The sequence below is a fragment of the Aplidium turbinatum genome, chromosome 4, assembly GCF_918807975.1.
Source record: "Aplidium turbinatum chromosome 4, kaAplTurb1.1, whole genome shotgun sequence".
In the NCBI taxonomy this organism is placed as follows: domain Eukaryota; kingdom Metazoa; phylum Chordata; class Ascidiacea; order Aplousobranchia; family Polyclinidae; genus Aplidium; species Aplidium turbinatum.
The window spans coordinates 6,661,736-6,681,067 of record NC_137475.1 but is presented as its reverse complement, the minus strand read 5'-3'; the positions used below and the strand labels follow the sequence as shown (position 1 = coordinate 6,681,067).

The window sequence follows — 19,332 nt, the reverse complement described above, 5'->3', positions numbered from 1 at the left end:
GATTTCATTGAAATTAGTGGCTTAAACAATGCTTGAGATGAGATCTTAACATTAGGCTGTGCAGTGTGCATGCAAGCAAAGTTTGAGCCAAGAAAAAAGTTGTTTTTGAAACACAATGCAATAGTGTATTATTTTAGATTATATTCAAGCTTTTTAAATTGCACGTTTGACTTAAAATTCAGCTTTTAAAATATGATTTATCTAAAAAAGGTTTGATCGTGAAGTACGGTATATAATAAATTTCATATCGTAACGTTTATTTTCATGGATGCAACTTATTTTGTCCCCTGAAAAGATTGAGGGAAAAAATAGAACAAATGTTCTGCTAGCTAAAAGCAACCAGTGCAACTTTGTTTTCAAAATTAGGGTGCAATTTTTTAGTAAATCATTTTGTGCTTAAACTCAGTTTTCTCTAAGATTTGGTTTTGTCACTTATAATTCGTTATTGTTACTGAAAAAATATTTGTAAACAATTATGGCAAGTCAAACACCTGGTATTCAGCGATTGCTTGTTGCTGAAAAGAAGGCATCAGAAAAAGTTGGGGAAGCTCGCAAAGGTAGATATCATGCCTTAATAATTATTTTTAATATCTTGCGTAAACAGCATGCTATGGAATGGAAATCTTCCATATTCGTTACTTAGAATCATTATTTTTAATTTTTGTACCATTGTAATATGGTACGGTATGTACTTTGAGGCCTAAAGATACCTTAAAACTTTTCATTGAAGACGTTGCAAACTATTTTAACAGTACATAGTGACAAAATATTTCTAAGGTTAATCTGATCAACTCAAATAAGTCAGCATGGAAAGTTTCTTCTATGCGAAATTCATCTAAACTTCCTTGGCATTCCACAAAACATGCAGGTCATGTAGGTTTTAAGCCATCTCTGAGACGCATACTTTCCTATTTTGTTAGGCCTATATTGCTCTTCCAGTATATGTGGTACAGCTAGGCATCTTAAATGTGAACCGACATGTCCCATCATATCCTGCATTTATGTTAGTGATTATGTCACAACGTTTGCATAGCTGCTTAAGTGCTTATTTTTTGTTTTGATTTTTAAAGCTTGTTCTATAGTGGTTAACAAACATGCATCCCTAGCTGGTTGTAATTTATTCATAGTATATATTAGTAATAGGCTAGTTCAATTTATTAGTATTATAAAGCTAATTCAAACAAGACATATAAAATTTTAGCAGTTGGTGGAGTATTCATTTCATGAGTGCATTTGATCTGTGATATTGACATTTTTTTAAGGTAGAAAATATATTCTACCTAGAGTCCTAGACCTATAATATTTGTTTTAACATATTTTCAAATTCTAGCTAATGTAATTTCATTTCATAATTCAAAAATTATTTGCAAATATTGAATCTTAATTAACAATTGATTAAACCAACAATATTTATTTATTTTATTGAAAACTTATCTTATGTAGAAAGCATTCGCCTGCTGCAAATGTTTCATTTCAATCAGTGCAAAAATATATTTGATGCATGTGTGTAAACTTAAAATACATTTTTCACTGATCTGAAATTGTACCAAAGTTTTATGCTGCTGCATTGAGTGTGGATCTGTTTTAATGGCACATGACTGATAAACAATTAAACATATTGTTATGGAATATTAAATTAATAAAAAATATTTTAATAGAATGTATCAGGGTTGTAGACAGTGTAGACTGTAGAGCCAGCACAAAAATAATGCTGCTCCAACTCTGGAGCTCTCTTTTATCAGAGCATGGCTCCAGCTCCAGAGCTCTTTTATACCACTGCTCCAGCTCCATTACCATATTTTCTCGAATAATATATTTTATAATTTATATACCAGCTTTGGCAGACTGCTTTACCGTTGCTTTTGCTGAATAACCCAACAAACAATATTTAGACATCGCTGAAGATAAATGGCAGTGTAAAATCAATGCCACTATTAACATACAGAAATTGATTTGTCCAACCACTTAGTCCATTTTGTTACTCCCATGTCATCAGCAACCTCCGACCCCTGTAGTATAGATTCTTCAACCATGCCTATTCACACTTTTTTTCCTTAATTGACATGTATCAATAATTCAATATATATAAACTTATTGCAATGCACTGTAAACTCAATTGCTTTTTTCTTTGTATTCGTCTTGTTCAGCTGTTGTAATTTGCTTGATGGATGATATATGGTTTGGTTTTGAATCTTTCGGAATGGCCCGTTTCGGCGAGTCCGATTCGGCGAGTCCGATTCGACTAGTCCGATTCGGCGAGTTCCCTATTCGGCGAGAGCCCTTTTCGGCGAGTGCCCTATTCGGCGAGTTTTTGAAATTTTTAAAAGGAAATTATCGCGTACCGTAGCCTAATTGCAATCGCCGTTTTTACATCGTTTTAACGTCGCTAAACGTTGAAATCGTGCAGAAAGGAATAAAAATAAAATGTTTGAACTATTAAATTAAAATTTGTCATGTCAGTTCAGTTGTTTTTATTTCTGACCATCATATGAAAAACAATACACGTCAACATAGCAAAGGTAGAAGCGACAATTCACGTCAACATAGCAAAGGTGTAGAAAAAGGTAGAAGCGACAAAACGCGAAAGTTAAAACGTGCTTGTGACCGAAGTAAGTTATTGAGTTGAAAGAAATTTAGCAAGGTTGCATCACCTTCAAAAAAATTTAAGATATGAAGGAAAAATAAAACAAAGAAAATGTTACAAAAAAAATAATGTTTATGTCAATAAGTTAGTACTTTTGAATAGTTAAAATCATAGGCGCCTAACTATTTTTTTGGCCGTGGGGGCGAAAGCGTGTTTCATCAGCAGCAACGTAAATTCAGCGAAATGTCACGCAGATGGATGACGTAATTATGTCGTCACACTAGGATTGCTTTTATTGCCACACTCGGAGTTATCGCTACGTTCGACCTACCGTTAATTATTATAAACAAAGCTCGACCAAAACACATGCTATGCGTCTGCGTTGGCTAGCGGTTGATGGACTGCGACTCTTTAAGCTAAGCGCAACATAAAGTTTAGCAACGAACTAGATTTATTAGCATGAAACAAGAGACGAAAAGGTTTACTAAAAGGTACTGCTAATTTGCATTCATCAAATGCTGGCATTTGCACAACAATCTAACCTCTTAGTGTAATTTATTAAGTTAAGAATCGATTTCGCTATAGTAATAGCATCTTCAGCTTATTCAAATATTCAAATAGAAAAGGTATACTGTAAATGGAATGAAAATACTAACTTGATCATATGCTTGAAAATGGTACCAGGTCAATTGGTCGAAAGACAATTGGTCGACAGTCATTTGGTCGACAGACCATTGGTCGACAGGACGTTTGGTCGACAGACATTTGGTCGACAAGACATTTGGTCGACAGGACATTTGGTCGACAGGACATTTGGTCGACAGACATTTGGTCGACAGACATTTGGTCGACAGGACGTTTGGTCGACAGACAATTGGTCGACAGACAATTGGTCGACAAGATATTTCGTCGACAGGACATTTGGTCGACAGAACGATTCATTTTAGGGTTAGGGTTAACTAACCCTAACCTAACCCTAACTCTAGCCCTAGCCCTAGCCCTAGCCCTAGCCCTAGCCCTAGCCCTAACCCTAACCTAACCCTAACCCTAACCTAACCCTAACCCTAACCCTAACCTAACCTAACCCTAACTCTAACTCAAATGTCCTGTCGACCAAATGTCTTGTCGACCAAATGTCTTGTCGACCAAATGTCCTGTCGACCACATGTCCTGTCGACCAAATGTCCTGTCGACCAAATGTCTGTCGACCAATTGTCTGTCGACCAAACGTCCTGTCGACCAAATGTCTATCGACCAAATGACTGTCGACCAAATGACTGTCGACCAATCGACCGGCCACCCTTGAAAATATACCTGTTTAAAGCAAAATCATTCATGTTTACATCAATTCAACAGCATGTCGCCTTTAATAAATTTAAAAGTTGCTGACATCCGTAAACAGCCCTTGAAAAATAGTTACAGAGAGACGTTTGATTAAGTTTTCGACTTGACATTGCTCGCTTTTCACTACAATATCGCAACTTATGGCTGACCAGCTTTCAAGTTTCAATTCGCTGCAATACGCCCGTTTTCGTGTTGCAGATGAAACAAAAGATGCGCATATTCCCCGCCTTTGATCGGGTTTCTATGGCAACGGACGTGTGTGCGCCATGCAGTTTGCGCGAGTCTGTTGTTGTGTTGATTATGCCGCTTGTGCGACTGTGGGCAGTGCGGTTTGTACCAGCCCTTGTTGCATTGGTTAGTGGTAACCTCGGGCCGAGACTTCAAGTTCATTTTCACAGCAACCGATTCACTGCCGCGACAATTCTCTGCAGAGGTTTCGACTTTCGAAAGCGACAGGAGGCAGTTTGCAAGCGCATTAAGTTAAACGCACGCTGCGTCAACGTAGCAAATTATGTTGTTTTTGGGTGCATTCAACATCTGATGACATTGAATCGACGCAAAATGGTAGATTTTTGCTATGTCACAGGCAGCAAAATCAGTCATTTTTACATTGATTCAACGTCTGCAGACGTCAAATCAACGTAAAAATGACAGATTTTTTTTGTCTGGGGTGGGATTGTAGCATCGCTACTCGTTCTAGTGATTATTTACTGCGAAGCTGTTGCGGTTTGTATTTAAAAATGTTTTCCTGCTGCCGATCGCTAGTTCATTTATTGTTTTATGTATCAATGCCGCATAAAAAGTTGCTCCCACGCGGAAATATGCGTGGGGTCCTGGCCCTCACGGCTTAGGCGCCTATGGTTAAAATGATCAGTCCTCGAAATTAGCGGCGGCACACAGCAATTGCCGTGGTAAATGCCGCCGCAAACGTCATAATGGCCATTCTGTTACAGCAATAAAAATGCTGTCGCAGAATGAGCATTTAATTCGGACAAAAATTGTTCAAAATTTCTTCCTGTTTGATTTACTCGCAGCGTGAGTTTAATCAGCAGAAACATCGCACCACGACCTCACCTCGGACTATTTTACTTGCTGTGAACACTCACACAGTCTTCAAAATTAGCATATTTTTACTTTGCAAAAACGTTGACGAGGCCAAACGGCAAAAGTTGAAATTGCCTCGGCAATTGCTGTGAACGTTTATTACGAAAAAATTGTACCAAAACATGCAAAACAAGAAGAGAAAAAATAATCGAATAGTGTATCACGACCGCACTGTTTGATTTGTTGTGATTTAATAATACCAAAAGTAGCGATAAAGCGATCAACGCGACACGCACGCTGTTACGGTGATTCACGTTATAACTCATTGGGGGGGGAAAGTAAGTTAATTTTGGGTTGATTCAACGTTCGAGTCAGCACAAAACGATTTAATTTTCCGGGCGAGTTATATCGTGTAACAACAATGCCCAATAAGATATTTACGTTTGTTTTACATTAATTCGACATCTAGCAATGTTAAATTATCATGAAATAACGTTAATTGCTCAATCAGGTACCGATAACAAATCAATAGTTCCCTGCGAGAAGATTGCCTCGATTTAGGTATACAGTACACTAACATAATTTTGGCACAATTAGGATACTGCGAGCAACACAAAGTCTGTTGGATAAAGAACTAGTCAGAATCGGAATCATCGGAGGATGAGGTTGTCATGTCGTCACTGGAATACTTGAAGACGCAAAACTGCCCGTTTATAAACGCGCGATGCCATATGATCGGAAGCATTACTTTTCTTTACTGCCGAAGAACCATTTATCCAATTTTGTACCACTTTTTATATTCGCAACGATACCGGTCAAAAATAAGCATTTGATGAAAGAATAACTTTTGCGTAACAATTAAGCCAGTATTTATAAGGTTGCAAACTTTTTACAGTTCACAAGAGCATTGTCAGCGTATAAAATAGCGTGCGTGATGCTCTGGGCTACCGCCGTGTGACACACGATGAAGAAGAAGCGCATAAAATTTCTTTTGATTTAAGCATACGGCAATTGCCGTCGCAACCTAAGGTTTGTTGATTTGGCGACGGCAATGTTTTTGCCGTCGTAGATGAACGCTAATTTCGAGGGCTGAATGATTAGTTTGGATCAACAAATGTGTAACCTACACTCCTACAGCTTAGATTGAAAGGAAATTATCGGGTAGGCTACCGTAGCCTAGTTATACCGACCAGCAAAAATTTGTTCCAAGAACCCAGTTAGCCTAACAGTTCATTTTTACATTGTAGTAACAGAATGAAAAGGCTAACCAAATGTGTGGCCTATCGTTTTATCGTCGCTAAACGTTGAAATCGTGTAGAAAAGGGAGCTTGTGCTGACTAGGATACGTTGAAACTGAGAAACATTCACAGAAGCCCTACGATACGTTGCATTTTTAAGATAATGTATTCAGACGTTGAATCAATGTACAAATGAAATGTTATTCTAAATGGGTTCTTGGAACAAATCGTAGGGCTTCTGTGAATGTTTCTCAGTTTCAAAGTATCCTAGTCAGCAAAAGCTCCCTTTTCTACACGATTTCAACGTTTAGCGACGTTAACACGATAGGCCACACATTTGTTTAGCCTTTTCATTCTGTTACTACAATGTAAAAATGAACTGTGTTCTTGGAACAATTTTTTGCTGGTCGGGATAACTAGGCTACGGTACCCGATAATTTCCTTTCAATCCAAGCTGTAGGCCACACATTTGTTAGTCCAAACTAATCATTTTAACTATTCAAAAGTACTAACTTATAGACATAAACATGATCTATTTTATTTTTTTTTTGTAACATTTTCTTTGTTTTATTTTTCCTTCATATCTTAAATTTTTCTGAAAGTGTTGCGACCGTGCCAAATTTCTTTCAACTCAATAACTTACTTCGGTCACAAGCACGTTTTAACGTTCGCGTTTTATCGCTTCTACCTTTTTCTACACCTTTGCTATGTTGACGTATTGTTTTTGATATCATGATCAGAAAGAAAAACAACTGAACTGACATGACGAATTCAAGCACGTTTTAACGTTCGCGTTTTGTCGCTTCTACCTTTGCTATGTTGACGTGTATTGTTTTTCATATGATGGTCAGAAATAAAAACAACTGAACTGACATGACGAATTTTAATTTAATAGTTCAAATATTTTCTTTTTATTCCTTTCTGCACGATTTCAACGTTTAGCGACATTAAAACGATGTAAAAACGGCAATTACAATTAGGCTACGGTACCCGATAATTTCCTTTCAAAAATTTCAAAACCTTGCCGAATAGGGCACTCGCTGAAAAGGGCTCTCGCCGAATAGGGAACTCGCCGAATCGGACTCGCCGAATAGTAGCAGACCCTGAATCTTTATCCTCGGACTGATAAAGCCTTGATAGGTTATTCCTGGTAGTTTCGCATACTTGTAGACCAGGGGTGCGCAGACTAGTTTTAGGGGGTCCTTGAAGGCCCAATGGAAATCTTAGTGTAGCCTATATATAATTTCAAAAATGGAATAAATTTTTCAAAAGAAAAGAGATTAAGTTCAAACAACGCTGATGATTTCTAGTTTGACGTTTCCAGATAATTGTTATCGCATTGTATGTACTGTTTTTTGTTACCGTACCTAGGCTACGTTTATTACGGTACCATACGGCACTTTCCATGTTGTTTTTGCCGCTAGACGTCAGCTAGGCTAGGTTAAGATTGTGAAAGGTTTATGCATATCCATAGGCGCCAACTTTTCAAAAAACCTTGGGGGGCAAGAATGGTGATGACGTCATAACCATAACGCTATTTTACTCAATTAAAATAGTCTTTGGTTAAGTTTAGTGTCTTGTTTATATTGACACCTAGGTCGCAAACCGAATTTATTAGAACCGCTACTTGAAACGATTACTGTAGTTTTACGCATGCAGTATGCCTAGTCGTAAAAATGTTGATATTGTTAGCTCATAGTTGGAAAACATGCTGATTCATTTCCTTTTCGTGCGAGTGAATAAAAACGATCAAGAAAGTAAAGTTATCGAAATAAAACGCAAGGAATTGTGATCTCAATTCTTGAGCAGAGTGAAAACCCGCTATCAGTTTTATTAACCTCGTTTTGCTAATTGCTTACCTTCAAAGCGTTAACAACGGCGAAGTGTTTTCTCTTCTGTTTTTTATCGAAGGTCTTTATAGTCTTTTATCGAATACCCATTACCGTATATACTCGAGTATAGGTCGAGATGTTCGCAAGTGATGTTCACCTCAAAAAGACAGGTTCAACTTATACACGGGACAAGCTGATGTCTCCAGCTCGGCAGTTTTCAAAATCCACGCATTTTTGCTGCGGCAAAATCATTGCCGACGTAGATTATGGAATGTGAAATGGCGTCGGCCGAAGTAAAAGTTTCGAATACGTTTATTGCAGTGATTCAAACTGAATGATTTCTTGTCAATTCTAAACTTCATGCACTTGTTGAGCAATATGCAAAGCTCACAAGACAAAACAGCAGAAAGAGCTGTTTTAAGAGATCATTTTTTTTATTTTTGCGAGTAGGATATAATCGTTCTTATTACGTAACATGCGATGATCGTTGAAGTCGATGTTAAACGTTAGAGGCCGCATAAAACAATGATGTCAGGTTGGCTAGGTGATAATAGCGGGTCTGCTACTATTCGGCTAGTCCGATTCGGCTATTACCCTATTTGGCTACAGCCCGATTCGGCTAGTCCGATTGGGCTAGTTCCCTATTTGGCTACAGTCTTTATCAGTTAGTTCCCCATTCGGCAATTTTTTGAAAATCCAACGATAATCCTTCTGTAATCCAACAAAATCCTTCTGTAAATCCAACGACGCCTTCTGTTTATTCAGAGAATTTTGTATTTTATTCCACAATAGGCTATCGTTTCTTTTGCATTCTTGCATTTTATCCAGTGTTTACCTTTGAGTGCCTTCCCAGACGGCAAAATCAGTCATTTTTACATTGATTCAACGTCTGCAGACGTTAAATGAATGTAATAATGGCGGATTTTACTGTCTGGGTGAGCCGTGTGATAAATTAAAGCCTTCGGTTGCGTCATAATGAATTGCGTAATTACCACCCCTTGACGGAAGAGCAAGACTACGCGCGCCGGTATTTAAAAGAGAATAGCGGAGAAAAAAGTGGGAAGCGAGGTAAAGTTGTTTACCATAGAAATGCTTGTCACAATCACAAAGCAATAACGAAATTCTGAAAAACCTTTGTTTTAGAGCAGAGGTCACCAACTGGCGGCCCGCCACGCTGTATCGCTGGGGCCCGAGGAAGGTATCAGCGTACAAGTATAACCAAAAATACTTTTCTTGAGGAGTTAAAGACCATGAAAGCAAAAAATACTTTCCGGAAAGCATAGTTTCGCTTTGCATACGATTCCACCGACCGACCAATCAGATTATAGTTCTAGGTGGGGGTTGCTTAAAGCTATTCCAATGCGATGTCCAGCCACACTGTCCCAGTGGTTGATTAAAACGCCTGTTTTCCAATTTCGAAAATGTCTGTGAGCATAGGGTTGCTTATTTTAAGTTTGCAAATGTCATGTAAACACTAGTGTGCGTTTCATTGTTATTGTGTTTCACGAGCAGTGTTCTCTTTATGCAAGTTTTGGTTGGCAAAATAGATCGGTGTGCCAACTCAATTTATAATAAATTGGAAAAATATTATATATATATATTATAAATTTAAAGACTTTTTTCCGATTGTATTATGAAAATATTTAGCTTAGTACAGCAAAAGTTTTTTTTTTAAGAAATATGGAACGCTTCACGATTTTGCGTGTCATCCTTGCGCAGGGGCCATGCTAATCTTCTCTGTATCGTTCAAATTTTAGTATTGCCGAAGCATGTAATTGTAGCCTACTGCCGAAGCAAGTACTGCAAAATGTTGTTAATCAACGAATTCTTGCCTATAAGCATCGCAAGTCACAGTTGTCTATAATAAAAGAAAGACGGTTTTATAGACTCTCACAAAAAGGATGAAAAACCAACATGTATTTTGAACATAGGCGCCTAAGTCGTGGGGGCCTGGCCCCCACGCATATTTCTGCGTGGGGGCAACTTTTTATGCAGTATTGATACATAAAACAAGCGATTACAGAAGGATTATCGTTGGATTTTCAAAAAATTGCCGAATGGGGAACTAACTGATAAAGACTGTAGCCAAATAGGGAACTAGCCCAATCGGACTAGCCGAATCGGGCTGTAGCCGAATAGGGTAATAGCCGATTCGGACTAGCCGAAACGGGCCATTCCGGATAATAGCGGTAAGAGACGTCGTTAATGCAGGCAATATCTGCGAGACTGCGACCATTAAACACCTTTTTTATCGGTTTTTGATTTAATTCTTACACATTGCGAACAAAACAATGCGTTCTGTTTAATCATAATTGATCTCACAGTGGGAAGACCTCGTTGAAAATAGCGCCTCTAATTTAGCTAGTTTACTTAATATTGCAGTGAATAGTTACGTAACTATTCCTTATTTCACCAACGTAAGTTATTCTACGATATATAATACTTTGAAATTTCCTCACCGTATGTCAATTCCAATACTTAGATGAACCATCGAATGGTAGCATCGGGAACAAGCTATTCGACTTACACAAGGGAGAAGGAAATACGGATGACAGTTTTGAAAAATGCATTTTTTCTTTAAGCTGTGTTCACGTAATTGTTCGTTGTGCCGTAGTTTCAACTCGATAAAGTTTGCTAAATTCGATTTCATGTTTGAATTCACAAAATATCTAACGGACGTTTGGATGATTTGTGAAATGAGAATAAACATTAAACCTCGCATTTGCTTTTCGCTACCACGCGTTTTGACTTTGAAGTTGCTCCTCACGCGCGGGAAGATAAGCAGTGTGTGACTGTGAGCGTGCACACTGCACATGTGTGTGCACTGTGCACACGCGGGGAAAGCTCACAGAGCACACGACACACAGTGCACACGCGCGGTAAGCTCACAGTGTGTGACTGAGCTTCGTCGCAAAGAAGCCACTCTGTCCCTCGGTCGACGGGCACTGGAGCCTAACCACCTTCTCCGCCACAAGATCTCTGCTCTCCCAAGCGAGCACCCCCGTCGTCTGAAATCAAGACACCCATTCGTGCCAGCCGCTCAACTAACTGCTGTTAACTAGCTAACAACTCAACTCGTGCCAGCCGCTCAACTACATCAACAAAGCTGATGTACAAGACATCTCTGCGGCTGCTTGGACCGACCATAAATGGAGTTCTGAATGGAAGTCAACCGCCACCAGACTCTATTCGTTCATCCCCGACGCCGACACACGCCCCATCGGTCTAACACTACCAAGACAGGCATGGGTGCGCTTCAACCGTCTCCGTACGGGCGTCGGGCTTTTCCGCTCAACCATGCACCAATGGGGAATGGCCTCTTCCTCCTCCTGTGAAAGTGGTGCCGAGGAACAGACCGCAGACCACATCATCAATGACTGCTCCATCTTTAAGCCACCTAACGGAGTGGAAGGTCTGCGTGTCATTGATGATGAAACCAAAGACTGGCTGCTCTCTAGTAGCCTTCCAGTTTAGTCCGGGGACATCATGATTCGTGAATCTGGGGTGGTAAAAGGATAGACCCTCGGCCCCAGACGCTCACACGACGAGCGTGCACATCTCAGTAGTAATTCACGTTCCAGAGAAAGCCATGCGATCAGCTGCTGTTTTGCGGGCAAGAACAACGTAGGCTGTTTTTCGCTTTCGGCATTATTTAAGTCCGTTTAAATGATCTAAATCTCTTTCGCAAAGTATTTTTTCTTTGAAACACCAATTGTATTAGCTTTTTTTGTTGCCCCTCAACCATAAATTTACGGGGCGCGTATGTGCATATCCTCTTTTGGTAAAGAGAGCCATGGCTGCTATAATCCCTTTTATGACTACATATTTATGTGAGTTAGGATTTTCATCTTTGGTAACTATCAAAACAAAGAGCTGAAACTGGTTGGATGCTAAGGATGACATGCGTGTTGCCCTATCAAAGACGAAGCCACAATTTCATGTTTAATAAAACATAAATTTTGGTACCTCAAATCAAATATAGTTGCTATTACTACTCTCCAAGCCCTTGACAGCCTGTTTCACCCTAAAATCAGAAGTTCCTTATTCAAATAGAAATAAATTTTGTTGCTAATTCATTTTACTTTGATTGCGTTATGTCCAATTCATGCTGATCAAAAAAGTTTCTCGTACTAGGCCATACAGGCCAAGGGGGTCCAAGCAAACCAATTTTTTTTATGGGGTCCGCGTTAAAAAAGTTCAAGAACCCCTGTTGTAGACTGAGGCTCTTGACACAGGGCCGGTTACCAAGATTGACAGAGTGAAGTGTTGTTTCCGGGGAATTATACCATTCACTATGTGCCGCTAAACGGAGAGCAGTCCTGAAATGCGTTGCTCAAGCGCACACCCCGAGAGTCGAACCAGCACGGCGTGATCTTGAGCCGGGCGCATAACCACTGAGCTAACGGGACGATTTCTTGAATTTTGTACCAGTATATATATTGTTCAAAGTGGTGTCAGAACACCAGTTTAAGATTTAGGCTTGCAGCTTTTGATTTTAATATTATGTAACCATCTATTTAAAATCGAATTTTTATGCGTGTTGATAATATTGGAGTTTGCTTTATTTGTTTATTTCAGTATTTTTCAAATTTTTGTTTTTACATGATCTAGCTGAAAATGCTATTACTAGTATAGAAAACCCGATTTATAATAAGAGTATTCTTATAAGAGTAATCACCCAAATAGAAATAGCAAAGGCATAACAATTATCCAATAATTAAAATACCAGCCAACAATTATCAATTTTGTGATGGGTTGCTGTTAAATCAGCCAATAGCAATAGCACCTCATGAAATTAATTCGAGCTGGAGCTGTCTATCAAACAACTGGCTCCAGCTCCATCTGAATTTAACATACATCTTCGGCTTCAGCTCCTTTTGAAAATGCAAAGTTTCGGGGCTCCGTTTCCAGCTCAAGTTCTGGAATGTATGCAGTTGTACTATTTCAGAAGCTGTACCAACTGAATGCACTAGGCTACCTACAAATCTGGTTAATCACAGTTACCAAATTCAAAGTATTGTTACCGTACTTATTTAATTGGATTCGAAATTGTATCTGTCTTAAAAAATGAGTGGCAGTTTGAGATTTGTGATCAGTACGGTAGTGTAAGACTGTAAGTGTACCGTAATGGCAGTTTTAATATTTGTTGAATTTTATATTCGAAAACATCTCTTGTTTTTGTTTTACTAGCTTTGGTTGATATTTGTTTGCAGAAAAAGCTAAGCGGTTGAAAGCAGCCAAAGAAGAGGCTAAAGGTGAAATTGAAAAGTTTCGCGCCCAAACCGAAGCCAGCTACAAACAGCGAGAGCAAGTTGTATGTGATTTGTATTGTAAATTTTTCATGCTATCAAGAAAGAGTTATTATAGTGTATGTACAGTACATTTTGTTATGAATAATACAATAATAATACATAGCATAAAAGTTGTCATGTGAAAAATGTTTAGAATGTATGAAGTGCGTGAAATAAGGGCGGGGAAACCCAAATTAACTTTGCGAGTTTTTTGTTTCAGCGTGATGTCATTGTGTACAACATGCGTTTTAGCAATAAAAAAATCCAAATTTTGTTGCCCTCGTCTCGCTAGGGCCGCTTTTGTTTGATACCCGTTTGCGAGGTCTCGTTGCGCATCAAGCTGTGATTCTGTTCGCTGTGACGTCACAAGGTACATATAGTTGTGACCAAAAGTTTCAGACCAGACTTGATTTATGACGATTTTTGCATTACTTCAAAATACTGCATCAGATATAAGATGATGCATAAAGATGATGCAACTGAAACAATATATGATGCAGTATTTTGAAGTAATGCAAAAATCGTCATAAATCAAGTCTGGTCTTAAAGTTTTGGCCACAACTATGTGTACCTTGTGACGTCACAGCGAACAGAATCACAGCTTGATGCGCGCGAGACCTCGCAAACGGGTATCAAACAAAAGCGGCCTTAGCGAGACGAGGGAAACAAAATTTGGATTTTTTTTTTGCTAAAACGCATGTTGTACACAATGACATCACGCTGAAACAAAAAACTCGCAAAAAGTGAATTTGGGTTTCCCCGCCCTTTAAATAGTTGCTGGGAAATAAATGTGTATATAGAAAGGCAAAACAAGAATTTGTGTTCTGCCACTGTGTGCTTAGCATACTACTGTGTCAACATCCTCCGCATTTTTCCAATCAAAATCTGCTTCCAAGATGTTGAAAATTGAAGTGGTATCCGCAGTTTAATCAATTGCACTTGAGTTATTGACATTTTTGACAACAATTTTAGATTCTTGGTTCCCGAGATGATGTTAAAAACCGCATGGATCAGCACCAAGCCGATGTAATTCGCACTTTGGAGCAACAAACCAACCAAAACAAGGAACAGGTCATCAGTCGAATTCTAGAGCTCGTTTGTGACGTCAAGCCTGAACTACACGTGAATTACAGACATGCGTCACAAAAATCTAACTGAATTCCAAATTAAAAATTTATAACTGTGCATTGTTTAATTGAGAGCTACATTTTAAGAACCTAGGAAAAGATCCTTTCTACTTACACATAGCTTTAACGTTGTTCAATCTAGATATCACTGTCTCGATTAACGTTAGATACTTTGCAACTGGCTGCAATTTGCTTTGTAAGTTGTTGCATTCAACAGTATATTTGACATTCAACTGTGACAATTCATTAAATTACCTCTCTAAAAAGAGTTAACTTGTCCGTGAAATCGATTCGATGGTTTATGTCGCGGCCAACTATTATTATTTTTTGAGCTGTTCTAATAATTTTGTGAAAGACCAGCCTGTCTTCAAAACTGTACCTAGGTTCGGTTTGCCTGATGCGTATTACGTCACTTCACTTGCTTCATATCTTCTCTGAAGCATGGCCGAGTGGTGGCAAGCCCTGTGGGAGACTCGTTGGTATCTCGGTTTGAAAGCACATTGTTATATCTCGCTAAGACGTTTATTGACATAGCTGCCGAACAAAATTTGCCCAAATTTCATCTTTACAAATATATTTTTGAAGACGCATAAGCTTACAATTTGCCTAAATTTGAGATTTTTACATCTTCTACGATTATGTTTATTGACCTGCTCGAAGATGGGAGACTGTGAGTTTAGATACCTTGCCTCCCCTTCTACTAAACCTTCGTCTTCAACAGCCAGACATAAGCTTGCTTAGTACAACAAAGTTTTCGTCATTTTCAAATTGCTTTAGTGTGATCTTGTCCGATTTCGTGTCAGTCAGCTATGTTTGTGGCAATATTAATGCTCGTACTTTGTGATCCGTTTTGCGGTGATTCCATATTCCTGGGTGTTGCATTAATGAGAAAGTTGATTCTGTGAAATGAATTGATTTGTCTTTTGAAATACAAAAAAAAAATAATCGAAATAACAGTGTTTCCTTTTTTTGTCATGCAATAAGTCGGTTTTCCAACATGGAAAAGTTAAGTTTTGAGAAAAAACACATAACACAATATCATAATTCATTTTTAATTGTTTAGTACCGTAGTTAATAATTCAGCTTAATCAAGAGTTAAAACATTGACCATACAGTGCAAATGAAAAAAATAGCAGCCTATGCACAGGAAAACTTAAACATTTTGTGTGCCATTTTGTGAACAATATTGGTAGCCAAACGTCATTTAAGGCCCTGATCGAAAGAAAATGGAAGACGCCATACCTGACTTTCACCTTGTTTGGGATTATCAGTGATGCATATCCATGTTATCTTGAGCTGGAATCGAAATTCTGATTTAAATCCACAATTTCGATCAAGTTGGAACACTAAGTTCGATTCCCGCTCGAAACAACATGGAGATGCACCACTGATGATCCCAAACAAAGGTCAAACTCGAGTTTGGCGTCTATTTTTGTCAGATCTGGGCCTTAAAAAGTAAATTTTACATGAATATGATGAGAAGTACAGTATCTTGATCTATTCAGGTAAAATTCATCGTTAGGTCAAAAATTGTAAAAAAAAATCAAGATTTCAGGTAAAAAATATTGACAACCCTGCCTGATAGCCTGTACTAATCACTAAAAGATTTGTTGAAACCTTAGTCTGCTGACTGTAAATATTCCGTGCGACAAAAACAAATGTGCGTGTGTATTGATTTCATTATGATGTTTGTCAACTTACATGTGACAATTGGAACTCAACGCGCATCTGTCCAAATTCAGTCTCAGAGTCTCACTCAACCCATGCAAAGCTGTGTCTGATTCCATCGACCTTTTTTTGAAAGCCCCGTTAGCTCAATGGTTACGCGCTCGACTCAAAATCAAGCATTCGGCTCTCGGGGTTTCTGGACTGCTCTTCATTCAGCGGCTATTAGTGGATTAAGGTTAACTCATTGCTCAGTTCTTTTTTTACAAAAATTTTTGTTGCAGAAATTCAACGAAACACATTTAACCAGTCAGTTTTGTTTACACAATAAATATACAGTCACAAAGAACTTTTAAATGCCATGCACTCTGACTTCTATGATTAGAAAGCAGTTTAAAAGAGAGAAACAAAATTTATTTAAGACAACAAATTGTAGAACTCTCATGATCATTATTCAAAACATATGAGGTACAAATCTCCTTTGCCCAAGAACAAAATTGCAACCATGAATTGTCATGCTTGTGTATCTGTAGCTTTTTATCAATTTTAATCATGGTTTGGCTTTCGAACTTTCCAAAGTTCTCACTAAATTATGAAGACGGTTAACAATAGTAGCGGTTTCAGCCATTCCACCTAACCCTTCTTCTCCACATGCCAACATTTTTGAGATGGGAGGAATTTCAATGTAACCCCATTGTTTAAGAATGTTAATGTTTATACTAGTCACGGGATGTTTCCACATCACTGTGTTCATTGCAGGACAGAAAGTTAATGGCTTAGTATTAGCATCCCATGCTCTCACAATACACGTAAGGAGATTGTCGCATAACCCATGTGCAATTTTCCCAAGAGTGTTTGCATCCAATGGTGCAATCAAAAATATATCGGACCAATTTCGCAAATCGATGTGCAAGATAGGATCACCTATCTCCGACCACCTTGACCATTCATCTTCATCCTGATAGATCTAAATATAGGTACAACTTAAACAAAGAGGTCAAAGCAGTGCACGAGATAACATCCATGGTGAAAGCCATAAATATGTAGGTAGCCTAATACCGGAATGGCCCGTTTCGGTGAGTCCGATTCGGTGAGTCTGATCCCTTAACGGGGGATTTTTTCAATTTTTTTTTTTTTAATTATCTGGTACCGTAGCCTAATTATCATTGCCGTTTTAGGGTTAGGAGTTAAGGTTAGGGGTTAGAAATTAGGAACTCACCGAATCAGACTCACCGAATAGTAGCAGACCCCCTAATACGAATAAGGATAAAGCCATGTTATTTTTTGTTAAATGCTTTAACCTTAAACACAGGACACATTATAGAATAATACTTTATGACTTCACTGAGAATATTTCTGAGTCATTCATATTCATAATAACTTGAAATTTATGAGCAACAATTAAGTAGCCTACTTTTCTATGTTTATAAGAAAATTATTTTGTTATTAAAAAAGCAATAATATGCTGTCTTTTAAATAATGAGAATGTAGGCTTTACATTATAATTTAAGTTTTAGATTAAGATTAAAACCGTAATCAAATGGCATTCAAAACACAAACACACATGGCATTTATGCTAAATTTAGTAATACAGTATTGGTTTAATGCCATTGATGTATAGCCTAAAATTAGTAGGCTACTTACACAAGGCAAAATGTACAGCAGAAAAAGCAAGAAGAAAATTTTATCTATGTACGGTACTGTAATAGTTTAGCTAGATAAAATACTACCTAACTAATGATTGGCAATAATACTTTTTAACTCATAGACCCCTCAATTTTTCAGCAACGGTTTAGCACTTACTATATTCATACTAAAATTTATACAATCAGTGGCAGTTGTTAGAAGTGTGATAATTTTCAATGCAAGCTACAATAACACCTAAACATGATAAATCATTATGTTTTGCTTAGCAAGATCACCAGTTACCATTAAATTAGCCCTCAAAAGAAAATTAGAACAGCATTTAATAAGACTTTCAAATACCGGTAGTGTAATTTACAAAACAACTGTACAGTAGTTTGTTACATTAGATACCAAGTAAAACACTGCAAATTTATAATAGTTAAATACAGTTCAGTTTATATGCTTTAGTTAACAAAAAAGAAAAAAAAATTATGAGCACAACAAACATAAATGGTAAATAGTTTGCACAACAAAGATGAAAGCAAAAGATCACCTTTAAGTCACTTGCCACTAAGTTTACAGACATATGTTAAGACACTGCCAAAAATGTTTTCTTCATAAAACTAAATATACCACATTATATGGTAAACAGCGCAACTTCACATAATATCATCATTTTATTTTTCGTCGTTCATGCGCTCAGAACAAAAAACATAGGCTACTACTAGGCACAATAGTCGATATACCAGCATGTCCGTGAACTAGAAAAGGGGAAAACCTTAAAAGGTTTAAAACATGCCTAAATAGTTCATGTAGTGCAAGTAATCGAGTAGCCTATATGTCTGCAATTAGCACGGCTACAAAATAATACTATTGTAATAACTTAAGATAAAACAAGAAATAACCTGAGCTTTACCACCTGGCATGTTGAAGAAGTGGTTTGCACACTCTGTTGCTACAATGCGTACATCACAATTTTCGATGGTGCACTTTATTTGATCCACTAAAACTGGTACTTTTATGGAAGCAACACTGCCAGTGCATCCTATTAAAATGTTTACCATTTTTTCACATAGCCTGGATATATAAAACAATTATATAAATAGTAGACTTACCTACTTTGACACTTATTATACAGCTGATAAAAGTAAAATGCATTGATATTCAGTTATTCACCCTCGTAGCTACCTAACATTGTGGGTTGCGACTATGCCATATTTTAAACTGATTGTATTGCTTTGGTACCATGCACATTATAACGTCTGAATTTTGCCACTTCTACCTTTTTCTAGACCTATTCTATGTTTGGCATATATTATTTTTTGTTGTGATGGTTGAATCTTTATCCTCATATGGTTGAATCTTTATCCGGGAAAGCTTCTTGCAGAGCTTAATCCTGGAAGTTTCGCATACTTTTAGAATGTAGAGGCTTTGAATCACAGACGCAGGCCCGGTCGCAAAACATTTTTCCCACAAACTTTTTGTTACTTCGCATAGAGTTTGTATTAATACAATGTGAATGCAACATTTTTCGTTGGCGCATTTGATTCCGTGGTTTCATCTTTTGCCTTATGTTTGTGA

The 19,332-nt window shown here is 37.8% G+C and overlaps 2 protein-coding genes and 1 pseudogene across 2 annotated transcripts; 1 reads left to right on the top strand and 2 right to left on the bottom strand.

The window, feature by feature from the left end:
• The first annotated feature begins 387 nt into the window (after positions 1-387).
• Positions 388-15,419, top strand: LOC145768710 (V-type proton ATPase subunit G-like). Its single transcript, XM_082580285.1, has 3 exons — positions 388-557; positions 13,256-13,356; positions 14,306-15,419. Exons 1-3 carry the CDS (start codon positions 476-478, stop codon positions 14,489-14,491), a joined length of 369 nt encoding a protein of 122 aa, XP_082436411.1. The 5' UTR covers positions 388-475; the 3' UTR covers positions 14,492-15,419.
• On the bottom strand, positions 9,717-9,812 carry LOC145769768 (U6 spliceosomal RNA; annotated as a pseudogene).
• Positions 15,420-15,440: 21 nt separating the features above from the next.
• LOC145768709 (phosphopantothenoylcysteine decarboxylase-like) lies at positions 15,441-18,816 on the bottom strand. The gene is made up of 2 exons (XM_082580284.1): positions 18,657-18,816; positions 15,441-17,092 (listed from the first exon to the last, which is right to left on the bottom strand). The coding sequence occupies exons 1-2, from the start codon at positions 18,813-18,815 to the stop codon at positions 16,676-16,678; spliced, it is 576 nt and encodes a 191-aa protein (XP_082436410.1). The 5' UTR covers position 18,816; the 3' UTR covers positions 15,441-16,675.
• Between the last annotated feature and the right edge of the window lie 516 nt (positions 18,817-19,332).